Source organism: Rhamphochromis sp. 'chilingali' (genome assembly GCF_963969265.1).
Source record: "Rhamphochromis sp. 'chilingali' genome assembly, chromosome: 12".
Classification (NCBI taxonomy): domain Eukaryota; kingdom Metazoa; phylum Chordata; class Actinopteri; order Cichliformes; family Cichlidae; genus Rhamphochromis; species Rhamphochromis sp. 'chilingali'.
In genome coordinates, this window is record NC_137939.1 from 792,733 (window position 1) to 808,774 (window position 16,042).

Below are 16,042 nucleotides of genomic sequence, written 5' to 3' on the forward strand. Positions count from 1 at the left end.
CCCACCCCCAAGATCCTATATGTATGTGTAATGAGAGTGTGAGTAATGTGAATGTCTAAGTTGTGGGATAAAATTGAGGCAGAGGCAGCCAGAAGGGGACGGGGGGGGGGGGGGGGGGGGGGGGGGGGGGGTAGCCTCCTCTGCACCCTGGTGACATACCCCCACTCCAAGGTCCTGCATGTGTGGGTGGTTGTGGAGGAGCGGGAAGAGGGAGGCAGCTGGAGATGGGGAGGGAAGGAAGGGAGGGGCAGGTAACCCCTCCCTGGGGCCAGCTCCCCCGCTGACCCCAGTAGGCACTCCCACCCTCCGCGATCCGCCAGGGAAGGGGGGCCCAGGCCCATCAGACCGGGGCCCAGTGCAGTAGCGCCCCCCGGCTCCACAGAGCCCTGGACAGTCCACCCAACCCCACCACAGAGAAAACTGCACCCACCCCACCAACCACACATCTTCCAGACTACATAAGACGGTAAACGCCCAGGCTGAGATCTTCCTCCACCTCTCCTGTATCTTCCCCTCCTGCAGAGAGAGTTCCTGAGAGAAGAAAGCTCCTGCAAGATGTGACCATCCCCCCCACCAGTTGAAGAGCCCCCCAGGCGGCTCGATGCACCGGCGGCACCCTGCTCCAGGGCCGGGCCCCCATGCACCCACCCGCCCACAACCCCGGCAACACACCAACCAGGACCCGAGCCCCCGAGGCCCGGCCCGGGCCCCAGCCCAGAGACGGAGCGCCCCCAAAACCTCACGCCCATCCCGGACCCACCCAGGGGCAGCCAGGTTGCCAGGTCAGTAACCCACGTCCGTCAGCACAGACCCTCCCCTAGCCCCGCTGCACGCAGCCGCGAGGAAACAGTCACCTGAGAGCCAACAGAGCCCTCAACCGGACGTGACCGCTACCCCGGGTTGAGCCCCCCAAGGAAGATGCCTCCGGGGAACCCCCCGACGCCCTAAGCCTGTCCCTACCCCCTCACCAATCACAACAGTGAAGGCGGGACCAAACTATGACCCCCCACCCCCACTAGGTGATGGAGCTGATAAAAGGGGCCCAGAGCAATTGATCTAATGTGGTGGCAGAGGCTGTGTCAAGACTAATGTAATCTAATAGATAATTTCTATATTGGTTAGAATTAAGATTATTTTTATTTTTCCAGTTCATGAGGACTCTTTTCTTGGCTATGCATAGGGCAGTGAAGATCATATGGGCTATATTCTTTTCTGAAGTGACATTATCTAAGCTGCCCAACAAACACACTAAGGGGGAGGTTGGAATGTTACATTTCAGACATTTTGATAAGTCTTCACATATCTCGCGCCAAAACTTTTGCACTGGTGGACAGAACCAAAGAGCGTGGATGTAATTGTCTGGTGTATTGCCTTGACAGTGTGAGCAGTTGTTGGAAGATGTAAAGCCCATCTTGAACATCCGATGACCTGTATAGTGCACTCTATGAAGTATTTTGTATTGTATTAATTGCAGACTGGGATTTTTAATTAATTTAAAAGTTTTTAAGCAAATCTGAGACCAGAAGTTTTGGTCTAGGTTGACTGATAAATCTGCTTCCCACTTTGCAGTAGGAAGGGATATTGATTCATCTAATTTAGAAAGTGTTCTGTATATTTTAGATAATAATTTGGGGGATTTAAGAGTAAGAAAATGTGCCGCACTTAGTGGTGTTTGTAATTCAACTTGACTGAGGTTAAATTTCTTTTTTACTATGGATTTAATTTGTTGATATTCTAAAAACCTTGTCTTGTTGATCCCATATTGTTCAACTAGTCTGTCAAATGGAATAAATTCTGTTCCCTCTAATATATGTTCTAAGTATTTAATTCCTTTACAACTCCATTCTGGGAAATTAATCATATTATTGTTTTGTAATATGTCAGGGTTATTCCAGATAGGTGTACGTTTGCATGGGATTAATGAAGACTCCGTTATTTTTAGAAACTCCCACCATGCTGTTAGAGAAAAGCTGATGTTGATACTTTTAAAGCATTCATGTCTTTTGATGTTTGAGCTAATAAATGGTAGGTCTGAAATCTCTAGATCCTTGCATAGTGCCTGTTCAACATCTAGCCAGGGCTCAACTAAGAAGGTATGTTTTAACCATTCTGAGATGAACTGAAGCCTGTTGGCTAAGAAGTATTGGTGAAAATTAGGCAGGTCTAATCCTCCTCTATCCTTGGTTCTTTGTAGCGTTTTTAAGCTGATACGCGGGGGTTTATCTTTCCAAAGGAATTTGGAAATATATGAATCCAGGGATCTGAACCAATCTTGTGATGGTTTGTTAGGGATCATCAAAAATAAGTAATTTATTTTTGGCAAGATCATCATTTTTATAGTGGCGACCCTTCCCATGAGTGATATGGGTAAAGATTTCCATCTAGTCAGATCGCCTTCTACTTTCTTTAGAAGTGGGATGTGGTTTAGTTTAGTTAAGTCTGAAAGCTTAGGAGAGATATTAATACCTAAATATTTAATATTTCCGGATTGCAGTGGGGCAGAGGAAGAATTATGGAAGGAGCAGTTGATGGGGAGAACTGTAGATTTTGGCCAGTTAATTGAATAATCTGAAACTCTTGAAAACCAGTTTATTAAAGTAATTACCTCAGAGAGGTTGGTTTGTGTGTTTTGCAGAAAAAGCAACACATCATCCGCATAGAGACTGATTTTATGTTCTATGTTCTTACATTTTATGCCCTTAATTGTTGTAGCCTGTCTAAATGCTGCTGCTAGAGGTTCGATAAAAATTGCAAAAAGTGAGGGGGAGAGTGGGCATCCCTGTCTGGTGCCCCTCAGGAGACAGAAGCTGGAGGATGTCTGGTCATTTGTTCTGATACGAGCCGTTGGGGAATTGTATAATATTCTTATCCAGTTTATGAAAGAGTTTCCAAAACCAAATTTGTGTAAAGTTGCGAATAAAAATTTCCAATTAACTCTGTCAAATGCTTTTTCTGCATCTAGAGATAATATTATGGTTTCGATGTTTTTATCGTATGAGTAGTCTATTAAATTAAGTAATCTACGAGTGTTTGTTGAGGAGTGCCGACCTTTTATGAAACCAGTTTGGTCAGGATGAATTAAGAGGGGGGTCATTTTCTCTAATCTCTTTGAGAGAGCTTTGCAGATTATTTTAAGGTCTACATTTAAAAGAGAAATTGGACGATAGCTTGAGGGAAATAAAGGATCTTTGCCTGGTTTTAGCAGGAGACTAATGTTGGCAGAATTCATATTTGGTGGTAGTCTGCCCTTTTCCTCGATTTCCTGCAACATGCTGTGGAATACTGGTGCCAAAATTGTCCAGAATTCTTTGTAGAATTCTGCAGGGAAGCCGTCTGGACCTGGAGCCTTATTATTGGGCATACTTATCAGGGCTTCCTGGAGTTCACTTGGCGTCAGTGGCGAATCCAGTTCCATTGCTTGACTGTCTAGTAATTTTGGAAGAGTTACGTTGTCAAGAAACAGATCAATTTCAAAAATGAAAAAAGCATCTTTGAATGCTACGCACTAGCTCCTTGCAAAACCTTTCAGAAAAACTGCACCATCTAACATATCTTCTTATTTTATGTGTTTTATCCTCTTTTACTACTGAATGTTTCTCAGTCCTGAAATTATTGGATTCCTTGGTCTACACAAAAATATGGCATTTGCTTGCTAAAGAGTACTGTTATATATTTTCACCATTCATTCTTCCTTATTCTAATTTTCTTGACTCTGTGGGGCAGAAAATGTGACTCAGCGCTATATAACCTCTGCCTAGTAACAAAATAACAGCTGATAGTCAAAGCTGTTCACACATTCAATGCAACATTTTATAATTCACATTGTTACCTTATTAGTCAAATACATTGTCCCCATTTAATATTGTTATTAAAAAATCGTGACATTTGGTAGCCTAAAAGCTCTGCCACATCCAAATTAAGTCAAAATAAAGCACAGAAGCCTGCAAGTGAGATACACATGAAAAGAACATGCAGGGTAAAGCAAGGGCAGTGACAGCCAGCGGACTGGTTTCTGCATGAGGCAGAGTCAGAGTGACAGCATGTCTGGTGACAGCTAAGCAGAGGGTATAGTCTATGCGAGAGCAGCAGCACGTCTCATTGTGAGCAGTCAAAGGGACAATATTCTGTGTGAGATGCAGAAAGAAAATTACACCGCTCAAAAAAATTGATCATTACGATATATTACAAAGTTAGTTAAATGCCAGTGATATCAATATATACAGTTAGGAAACATAAAGTATGAATTAATTTCAGCTGCTTTGGTGCAAATGAAACTGTTTGGTCAGAAACACACACGAGTGGCCTGCTGGAGGTCGTTTTTTAGAGCCTTAGTGCTGCTCCTGTTCCTCCTCGCACGAAGGAGCAGGTAACGGTCGTGCTGCTGGGTTGATGCCCTTCTGCGGCTTTGTCAAGCTCTTATTGTGTAATGGCCCATCTCCTGATATCCCCCCACACAACTGGGAGTGCTGGGAGACAGCAAAACCTGCGTGACAGCACATATGGACGTGCCATCCTGGAGAATCTGGACTACCTATTGGTCTCATGCTACGAACAGTGACAAGGACACATTAACAGAAATTAGTCGGAGCAATGATCCACGGCTGCTGTCTGTAAAAACCTTTCATTTGCACCAAACCAGGTAAAACTGATCTACAGTCGTTAATCCTTCTTTACAGACTGATAGCCCTGAAGTATCTCCGACTTGCTGTGATGCTGTCATGATGTGTTCCCTTAATTTTTTTGAGCAACAGTTTTTCGAACAGGGACGCACATCCGAGGTGGAGATGACCAGGTACACGATGGATGCAATTTTCTGGTTGCAGTGAAATCAAAATGAAATGTATAACTGTGACAAAAAGAGGCTCTTTCATCCATGTCTCACCAAAGTATAGTCCTCTGCTACCAGAATGAAGCCATTGTTGTCAATTAAGTAGCAGTTAATATTCTGTAAAAGAGAAATATGTGTTAGAGAGTCGGAAGATTCACGGAGGGTTGACTGTGAACGTGAAAACAAACTGACCTCATCATCACAGCTTATGGAGCACTTCCCATCTAATGCTGCACACTGTAAAATGAAAAATGATGTTTGCATGTGTCACAACAAATATTCAGGCTGGTTGGGAACATAAATCCCCTTTGGCCACTGGAAACCTTTAAAGACTTGCGGAATAGGAAAACTAATGGATAGTCAATTTAATTGGACAGACCGACGACCTTTTGTGTAAAGTTTCAAATTGTTATTATTTCATCAAATGTGAAATATTTTTTCAAAACTCAAACATAAACAAACATAAACAACATTAGTTACAGTTTTTATATTGAGCTTGCAAGGTGTTATTCTGCATTTCACATGCAGGTTCTGTGTTAATGCATTTGTACCTGTCTGCTTGCTGTCCAGAATTTCTTCTGAAAAAACTCCAGTTTCATCTGGATGCCCACAGCTGTAAGAGAAAGAGTCACGCAGAGACAGCAGCAGGTCATGTGTTCTGTGTGTTGGGAAGTGCACTGTGATCTCTGTTATACACAACGTTATCCCGCTGGCACAAGAGAATCTTAATATACACGCAGCATCAGAACGCATCATTCATTAACCTCCAATGACGAAAACAGACAAAACAGGCTACAAGGGCGAGTACGCCCCGGACCATACATGCATCAGCTTGTATTTCTGGAAGGCTGAATGTGTAAGTCTACCATGTGTGCAGATGCCACTAACCACACTTAAAATTTCACATCACTCTAAACCAGACTTCTTTCTCTGTGGCCACATGAAATCCATTCCTCTGCTTCCCTGTTGCTATCCTGACGTGCACTTCCAGAGCTGCTACACTGAGCTGCTCTCACGTCCATAAGCCACATCGCAGCAGGTCCTTAAATGCACAGATCTGACCAGAATTCCTTGCCTGGAAAAAGACACCGGCTGACATTAAATGCGTCAGCTTTTTCGGAGTTGACTACGGAAAGACTGACACATTTACCACAGGCTTTAACTTCTTCTCCTACTCGTCCTCCTCTCGCTCTACCTCATGCTATTAAGACTCAGGAGGACGAGCGTTCTCTCAGTGGGGGTTTGTCATCCTTTAGGTGGTCTGTAAATCTTTAGAAGCATGTCACAGAGCTTTATCCAAAAGCAGTGCAATCAGGTAGCAAACTAAATCAAAAAGAAGGGAGCATCTGAATAGATTTAACAAACTGGATATTAAACTACAGTATGAAAGATACACGGATTGGCGAGTGTAGATGGTTTTGAGTCCAAGTAGTGTGGATATTTGTACATACTAAAGAAGGCAGCATTCAAACACCGAGTGTGTAACAGATTTCATTCCAAACGAAGCAGAAGTGAAACACGCTCGGCCGAAAACACCGCTACAGTTCACCAGACGCACATTTAGTCACCATTCTCATTCACTCATCCTCCTCCTGGTGCAGTGGTAGCATTCAAGGCAAACTGAATTAGTTTAGGCACACTTCTGTGTTTCTGTCTGATTATGCAGAGAGAAACACACAGTGTAGCGTGTAGATGGGATCAAGATAATAAATATAAATAAATATAAAATGCTAATTTAAAGCATGAAGCCTTCATAGATGATAACATTAGCTTTGCATTTCTTTCAGGATAATTATGTGTTTGTGTGAATATTTAAGTGCAGCGGGGTGCTACTGCATCCTGTTTTAGCTCTTGCCCAGAGGAACAGGTGCAGCTTATCCCATCATGAGCTTTGCCAGATCCTTTCAGCAGCCCACCACTTCTACACCCACATGGAAAACCCAGGAGAAGAGTCTAATTTAAGATGCTGGGCAACAGCACTGGAAACACACGTGATGCTAAACCAGGAAGAGTCCACATCATCAAGACAATAAAAAGATCTTCTCTGAAAAAGAAAGAAAAAAGTAATAAAACAAAAGAAATGGTAAAGGTGTTTTTATAACACAAAAAGATGACAAATTAGTGAATGTATATGCCAGTTAAAGTTATTATTTTCTAATATAGAGACATTAATATGATGGCATGTCTGTTACCTCAGAAAGAAAATCAAGTTAACATAAATCCAGTATGAATGGCAGAGGAGTTTGCTCTGTGCGAGATGGTATTAGGGGTTAAACGTGCACTGATTTGGCTGCTACGGGGAAGCTGGCTCAGAACAAAAGCCCAAATCTGTCTCACTAATGCTCAGGAATTTTCTGTACTATGGGGGAACATTTAATTTCCTAAAGTATGATTTAAGAACTTGGGGGTATTTATGCCCTGAGCTGGGTTTATGAGTCCAAACATGAAGAGACATAAAATCCACTCTAAATCCATCCGATCACCAATCTTGTATAAGTGCAATCCCAGGCAGGGAGAGATGACAACGACTTAAAGTCCACAGGTATTTGGGGAGTCTAATAAGGATTGCGTAAATGTAAATGTCCATCAGTGCAGGACTGCATCTGAATGTTAGTGCTCTTGTGCATAACCAGAATTTGTTGAGCGTGCACATGCATCGAGGCACATTGCAGCTGCAGCTCAAAAAACACCTCTAGAACAAGCATGCACGCATACACAGAACAGAGAGAGAGGAGTGATTTTCACATTTGTTTGTGCATTCATGCAGCAGCAGTTCCACAGCACACGGGGTGGATCATGTCAACATCCTGCAGAATTGTCAGAGGATGAACAGAACAGGAGGATGCAGACAGACTTAACTGACCTCTCCTTCCTGTCTTCTTGTTCCATTAGACTTGATTCACTGCTGTTCAGCAATATAGAAATACTGGAAACAGCTAGTTTCAGCCTCCTAGCAGACACCCCTGTGGTATCAATTTCAAAATCCTGCATCGCCTTATTCTCAAGTTATCGCATTCGCAAGATTTTCAAACCTCTGACCTCATGAGATTTGAAATCAGCCATGATTTTCAGTAGACGCAAATATGACAGCATTTTGAAAATCCTCGCATTCGCAAGATTTTCAGAAAACATGACCTCTGACCTTGAGGTCAAGGTCACTGAGATTCAAAGTCATCCAAGATTTTTAGTAGCTGGACCTTATCAATCAATTTGAAGCTTCTGCGTTGCCTAGTTCTCAACTCATCTGATTCACACACTTGGGCATACACACCATCTGCCTTTAATGGCTACAGAATAAAAGTCTGTTTTGGCTACATTGCAAACATTTGTGAATGAGATCATGCACAGATAGCATCTATGTAGCTTCCCCTTAAGGTTATTTCCACATGCACTGAAGCATCACAGGATATCACGTGATCACATGGTGATAATATGTGGCGTCCTAGTCAGAGGAGGACATGTTTTTTCCTCTGTTTCTTTTTAGGTAACTCGAGGAGACGTTCACACGTTACAGCACAAACACAGCAGACTGTCTGGGCATATCAACCATACGGGCTTTTAGCAAATACAAAGGTGTCATCACACATTTGAGGATGTATTTGCCTGTGTAGGCGTACAGAACCACTCCAGTGTGCAAGTGAATGTGTCGATTTGTCTTTATTTCTGTGTGTGTGTGTGTGCAAGTACATGGATTTATGTTTGCCTGCAGTAGTCGCTCAAGGTTAACTGAGCAAACCTTTAGTCATTTAGAACAATAATAATGAATTTAACATAAACTGGTGACACAAACTGACCTCAGGTTTAACATGACAGAACTGACATAATTGTCAGGCCCTTCAGCAGAGGGAAGAAGGGATGTAAATATGGATGGACAGGAGAGCAAATACCACAAAGGGTATTGCAGGACTGAGCCTGCATGTAAGCTTAATCATATTTATCATAATAATCTCTCCAATCCCTTCCTTTGCTCATTTTTTGCTTCTCCTTCAAGCCACCCATGAGTTTATACAAGCTTCACAGTCAATCCATCTACACGCACATACACACGCGTATTAAAAAGAAAAATCCATGTAACTATATTGCAACCGCTACATATCCTAATGTGTGTGCATGCGTATGGGTGCATTCGTGCATTTTGTGTTGCTGTGCTGGGGGCGTGTTCTGCCAGCCCTTCTGCCCACGGCTCATGCATAATAGCATCCAACCATGCCACAGCAATGGGCATTCTCTGACAATGTTCGCTGCGTGCTGAAGTGTTTGAATATTTGTGCAGAGGCTACAATCCAGATCTAATTTTGTCTAGTTCGGTTCTTGCCAGAGCAAATAGGAGGTAACGTGAATGTCAGTGAATGTGTTTGTGCTGTGATTTGAGAGGCACAGCTGTCCACTGAGAGATGACACACCATCACACTCACAAATGCAACTGGGGACAGGGAGAGCGAGGGAGCGAAGAGAGACAGAAGTGTTGATTTGGTTTGAAGAGCCGAAATTCAACATAAACGAGCAAGAGGAAATGTAAAAGATTAGGATGCAGAAAATTACAGGCAGAGGCAGAAAAAGAGGTTGAGAGATGGTAGGAGAGCAACAGGGAGAGAGAGATAAAGAGCAAGAGAGGAGAGAGAGAGAGCGCAAGCCAGGGAGAGAGAGGCAGAGCTTTCTAACTCCAGTGATTCCCAGACTGGCTGCCCGGCTGGCACTGAGCTCTGTGCTCTAATTCACCCGATCTGATGGGGTTTCATGCCCTTGCTGCCAGTGCTGGGGGTTTTAAGAGCAACACGGGTTTCTGCTGTTGATCTTAAATCTCTTCTCACCTGCTGACCATATCAGCCTGCACAGATGATTACCAGGACAAGCTAATCTCAGCCTTACTGACGGCTAATGGATCTTCAACTGAAACACCAGTAAATGCAAGTGGCCCAAAGACGACTGGCAGAAATGAGAGGTAGGTGCTCCATCAGAGGAAACAGCATAAAGAGCATTTGTGTGTGTCTGTGTGCGTATATGTAGATGGAAAGGCTGTTAAAATAGAATATTATGTAAACTGCTCCCTGACTATTGGAAAAGGGTTGCTTACGAAAGCTTTTGAATAAAAACTCTACATTTCTTGTAGCTATTTATGTTGGTACCAGGACAACTTAAAATGATGCTTGCTGCAGGTTGTGTTTGTCATGAAAAACTTCTTTGTAGGTGCTTTGGGCTGGAGGGACACATCAGAGCAAAGTGCCTCTCTGTTTTGTTGATCTCGTTCCACAAATGCTGTCAAAGAGCTCCACTGAGCCGCTGCCGTGCTCATGCTTGTATGTTCCCTGTAAGCAGGACCGTTTGTGATCACGTGACTGAATTCATTCTTGCATATGGACAGTCATTTCAGTAACGAGGATGCAATTATCACAGGTCGTTGCACTGTATTAAATCTCAACCCAGCCATGTTATGATGCGCTTTGTTTGGGGCAAGTCAAATAAAAGCTGCAAAGGCAACACCGCCAAGAGCCACTGTACCAAACAAACACCTGACATTAGAGCACCTGCGCCTGGATATCTCCACACTTGTACAACGTAATCCGAGAAGTCCACCAGCTAAACAGAGATAAAATGATGCTTTTAACTGCATGTTAGAAAATAGAAGACTGCGTTAAAATGTGGTTTATTTAAAGAATGTAGCGGTGAGATAAAGTCATTCTGGTGCAAACTGCAGAATGTTTTAAATTATTATTTTTTGCTACCTAATTCATGTTAACGTTCTTTGTGGTTGGTTATTTATTGTGTTGTTAGCTGCAGAGTGTTGCCTAAGAGCTCCTGCAGGGTAAAGACATAATTTATAAAAATATTTGATCAGAGGAACATGGAGCTTCTGTTCCGATGAAAACAGATGCGATGCAGCATGTCCATCTATTCACCAGATATGTTTGTGACTTGTGAGCTAGCTACATTTACAGGCTTGGGTCAGAGCTTCATTTCATTGAGCCTCGAGCTAGTCAAGCCAAGCTATAAATACTGCTGTAATGTTCCAGAAGGAATGGACATGAAGTTATCTCAAAGGGAATCAGACACCTAATATGTGCTGCGTATGGATTTGTGTGTGGGTGAGGGGTTATGCGGCTTTGGCAAAGTCACCAAAGGCCCCTGTCTAAGGGGGTGGGAGGTGGGAGTTGGCATATTAGCAGAAGTTTACTTTCTTGTTTATTATACAAAAAAACAATGCAAAAAAAGCAAAGAAAAAAGTTACATATTCAAGCCAAAAATGACACAATCCTGTATTTTGTTTTCCCCAGATTAAAATAAGTTATTTCTGTTATTATATACTACAGAAAATATAGCGACAAAATAAACTGCAAATCATCGAACGCCGTTTTATTTACATGGAGACTAGACTGTAACACTGTGGTGTGAATCAATTGCAATTATGTAACAGTACTGCAGGATATTATTGAACACTTTTGAAAGCTGTAGAATGAAGGGTTACAGTGCACCTTCATTTCTGACACGCAGCTGCAAATATTCCACTTTTACACGTCTGATCCACTAATGCGTCCCTTTGTTTCCACAGCGATACTGGTGTGTGCTGTCCTCTCACTCCTGTCTTTGTCACATGCCTGTCCGAAGGAGTGTAGCTGCAACAGCAACACCAAAGCAGTAGACTGCCGGGGTCGAGGACTGTATGACATCCCGCGACGACTGCATCCAGACACCCAGGAATTATACCTTCAAGATAATCGCATCAGGGGGCTTGGATCAATGGCTTTCAGGGAAATACCCCTTGTTCGCATTCTCGATATATCTAATAACTCTATAACAACAATTTCGCCGACTGCTCTGCTTGGGCTGAGAATGCTGCAGCGACTCAGCCTGGCTCACAACAACCTGAGGGAGCTCGACAAGCGGCTGCTTGGACCTATCCGCTCACTTTCACACCTTGACCTCTCACACAACAGGTTAGACCTCGATGCTAGAAAAAAAGCTACGTTCCCTGATTTGATTTCGCATGACTCTCATTTTATTTTGTTTCGTTTCCCTTTCACCAGCCTGTGGGGTTTGCCGGGAGCCATGGGGGACAGTTTGAGGAACCTCAGCCACCTGGGGCTAGCACACAACAGGCTGACACGATTAGATCGTTCCCTGTTGGAGGCCCTGACACACCTGGACAGCCTTGCACTACGCAGCAACCCCTGGAGGTGTGACTGCCAACTTATAGGCCTCAAACTCTGGCTGGAGACCTACCTCTTTAAAGGTCAGACCACTATCAGCTCTAGGCAGCGACTGGGAAACTTCCATAACATTTCCAAGGTTCATCCATAACAACGCCTTTCTTGCTGGGCAAAGTGCTGATTGTAATATTTAATCACAGCAGTACAAGAAATGCATGGGAATAAATCTACAGCAAGCCAGAGGTCAGGATGCAACAAGTGAATATTCTTAAAAAGAAGAACAGAACTTTATAAAAATGTGGGATTTCAGCATAAAAATGTCTCCAAATGAATATCCTGCTGAGAATTTTTCATTGAAGAGACTATCAGCGTTAACTGTTAATACAGAGATGGTCATTTCCAGCTGCAATAATGTATATCTGTATACAGTATCTCTGCTCTGGCACAACTTAGCAGCAAGACGCCTGCATAGAACATACGAAGCATCAATGACAACAGATCAGACAAAGCATGAAAGGAGGATGTGATGTGAAAGGAGGTTGCAAAGAAGCTTGCAGACAAGCTGAGCGTTGCTTTGTATGTATTAAAACTTAAAGTTGTACTCTGATCTTTGAGCAGGTTGCATCATATCTCAGACTAATTATAGAGGAAAATGCCTGATTTTGCACCTCGGCCAATGCAGTTGACCTTTGAAAAACCTGGAAACTATATTTTATATATATATATATATATATATATATATATATATATATATATATATATATATATATATATATATATATTTTTTTTATATATATATATTTTTTTTATATATATATTTATTTACTGGGGGTACTCATGATTACAGGGGAGCTCATCAAATGTCATCTGTATGGGGAATGAGTTAATGATAGTTAATTGTTTTTTTAGTTTTTAAAATATTAAATCAGTCCGCTTGAGAATCTACTGAACACGGTGCACTGCAGCTCTTATAACTGTGGTCTTCAGCTACACAGTGAAGATTAAGAGTTCTTTGTTACTGTGAAACACATTATTTTCCACGCAAAACTAAATCCAGCACGCATTAGATAGCAAAATTACCACTGTATAATGAAAGCCGGGCATGCATGGAGCTGGCTGGCACGCCTACATGCCTATGTCACCCTGACACAGCTTTCATCTTACAGGCTGAAAATTCTAATTACTACAAAACAGAACAACGAATCCAGATACAATAATGCATGCTTAACAGAAAACCAGTGGTTAATAACACAAGCAGAGTCACAGTGTGTGACAGAGCATGCTTTACAAGAAAACAGAGCGATGAATATTAGCCTCCTAAGACCCGAACTCTTCCTCGGCAGCATTTTGAATTTCTCTTTGATATTTGGGCACATTGGCACCCGATGAATGTAAAAACAAAGAATTACCAGATTTTTTTTAACCTTATTTTTGTTTTTATGAAAAATCAGAGCCACATATGAGGATATTCGTGTAAAATGTTGATAGAACAGTAGCAGGATAATGTCCTTGTAAGTGGATATCAGGCCCTTGTAGATAAAAATTGAGTATTTTGATCTAAATAACCCAAAATGTGACGTCCACATATGTGGACGCAGGTCCTAAAGTGATTTATGGTACATACAGAAGGCAGTTGACCCATGTTACTCAGCTCTAGTGATCCAACTTCTTTTAATCACATAACACTTGCTAATGTGGCCGTTTACAGTAATATATCCTAGACTAAAAACACAAATATAAATGAGCTAGTGCAAGCTTAGCTGATGAGTATGACTGAGGTTTTCTCTGTAAGCTGCTGCAAAGGATACTTGGTGATTAAGTTATGAACAACTGACACAACCTTCAAAACTCAGTGTTGGTCATTTCTAACTATTAAACTCTGACCCCAGGTGGAGTGGTGGATGAAGTGCTTTGCTCCCAACCAGAAGAAATGAAGGACAGAGACCTGCAGAAGATCCCTTACCAGCTCTTCCATGTCTGTATGACTACAAGCTACCATTACCTATTTGCCAACATACACCACCTTGAGTCTGAGAGACTACTACAAAGTCACACCCATGGCAACCACGCTCATCCTTCTAGCCATGCTCTCCATGTCCCCATGGCGATGGGGGAGGGATTTGGTGGTGGAGGTGGAGGTGGCATGGCAGAGTGCGAAACTAAGCAGAAGCCACGGCCCGTCAACCTGCGGCACGCTATTGCCACAGTGATCATCACCGGTGTAGTGTGTGGGATCGTGTGTCTGATGATGCTGGCTGCCGCGGTGTACGGATGCGCCTACGCCGCTATCATGGCCAAATATCAGCGGGAGTTAAAGAAGAATGAGGAACTAGCGGCAGCGCAGGGTGCAGATCACGCCACAGCAGATGAGAAGGAACCACTGGAGAACGCCATCGCCTAGGAGACGACAACTACCCCGAGACTTAAAACCTGGGCCTCAACCCTTTAACCTAATTGTCTGCGGATGTGCCACGCGTGTGCTTGTGCATGTATGTGCGCGAGAGATTATTTATTTGCGAGTATGTTCACCTCATTTCTGAGACTTGGGTAGCTAAACTCCACAGGTATCTATGCACTGATCAGAAGAGTGTCTTCTGCTGTATGCGGGTTTGAAGGACAGGCCAAAGAATTCCAACATTCGTTTTGTCTAAGAAAAGCATATCACTGATATATTTATAACTGTGTACTTGTAGGTATAATCGTGACGCTCTTGTATTTAAAAAATGGACTTTAGAGTTTGGTTGTCGTTTGGTTGTTATTCGTAATTTTGATAACTCATAGTAGGCAGCTGCTGTCAGTCCTGTCGCATCACTGATGTGAGTGTATGTGAACGAGGTTGTGTTTTTATCTGTGACTGAGCGTGTGTGAAAGCGTACTGTACTGTACGCACATATTACAGATGCGTCTGTGCCTAATAATGTGACACAGGTTTGAGGAGGAAGTGTTTTCTTAAAGGATATTTTTCCGTTTGTGACGTTAAAAATGAGAAATTCGCTGAAGCAATAATGAAACAAACTAAAACAACAACACAACTCGGATTCAGCCTTGTTGTTTTTCTCTTCACTTTGTGGGTCTGAATTATCGTCACGCTGCACACACACACACACACACACACACACACACACACACACTAAGTTTTAGAACTACAGGTTTTGAGAACAGTCCTGTTTGTGATTTTATGCTGATGGTAGTCATGTCCTACAATATGTATTATATATAATAAAGGGAAGCGTTTTACCTGATCAGTATACTGCCAGTTAATTTGATAAGGTCCTTAAAATATTGTTTAAGGAGGGGAAATCTGGGGAGATTTGCTCATGCTGGAGAGAAATCAACTCGTGAAATATTATTTATACATATAAAAACATTATTTTAATGTCTAAATCAGAAGAAAACAGTAACACAACTCAATACACTGTTCTGTAAGACAGTGTAAGACCCTCAGGCGAAAATGCCTCCGACAGTAGTTACAGTTACAGTGAAATGAGGGCTATCTGTGTGGATGTCTTTGCCCATGTCAGCTTAATGATCCGCTGAAACGATGGCATATCTGTAACAATTTGGGACTTCTGAGGGAAACATCGGGAGATGCACATTTGACATTATATTTTTTGCATCTTTTATTTTATTACAAGCAAAATGTCTCGAGAAGAAACAGAAAATATGAAAATATATTTTTCCTGTGTCTATTAGAAAAAACTATTATTATCGATTTTTGGAGAGTTTCGATTACTCAGCGCAGTGAGACAGACGAACGTGCAGAAATGCTTTTGGTTTAAATGCCGTGACTTTCATGGTTTTGTGTATATCAGGGTAGGAGACTCACTGCACGTGTCTTGGGATGTGACCACAAACACTGATCCACACGCAAGCGGACTGGAATACAAATGCGTGCCTATGTATGCACATATTAAAATTGTGACTCGATGTCTGCAGGGCCAGTGGTATGTGATGTCATCAGCCTGTCCTGTTAAGTTAGCGTGTTTGCGTATTCACAAGTCCACAGCTCAGTGGAGCGCAGTGCAGTGAAAACTGGCCCTAACCGCCCTACGCTCAATTTGCATTCTAG

At 42.5% G+C, this 16,042-nt stretch overlaps 2 protein-coding genes across 2 annotated transcripts in view; one reads left to right on the top strand and one right to left on the bottom strand.

The window, feature by feature from the left end:
* The window catches only part of cacna2d3a (calcium channel, voltage-dependent, alpha 2/delta subunit 3a), a 141,738-nt gene that overhangs the window by 16,737 nt on the left and 108,959 nt on the right, over positions 1 to 16,042 (bottom strand). Inside the window, exons 26-28 of the mRNA XM_080897817.1 lie at positions 5,380 to 5,441; positions 5,021 to 5,065; positions 4,883 to 4,945 (exon numbers count right to left, since the gene is read on the bottom strand). Coding sequence (XP_080753943.1) covers positions 4,883 to 4,945; positions 5,021 to 5,065; positions 5,380 to 5,441 — 170 coding nt within the window. The remainder of the gene's footprint in view (positions 1 to 4,882; positions 4,946 to 5,020; positions 5,066 to 5,379; positions 5,442 to 16,042) is intronic.
* lrtm1 (leucine rich repeats and transmembrane domains 1) lies at positions 9,734 to 14,374 on the top strand (the record flags this gene model as incomplete). The annotated part of the gene is made up of 4 exons (XM_080897818.1): positions 9,734 to 9,770; positions 11,376 to 11,760; positions 11,851 to 12,056; positions 13,863 to 14,374. 4 exons carry the CDS (start codon positions 9,734 to 9,736, stop codon positions 14,372 to 14,374), a joined length of 1,140 nt encoding a protein of 379 aa, XP_080753944.1.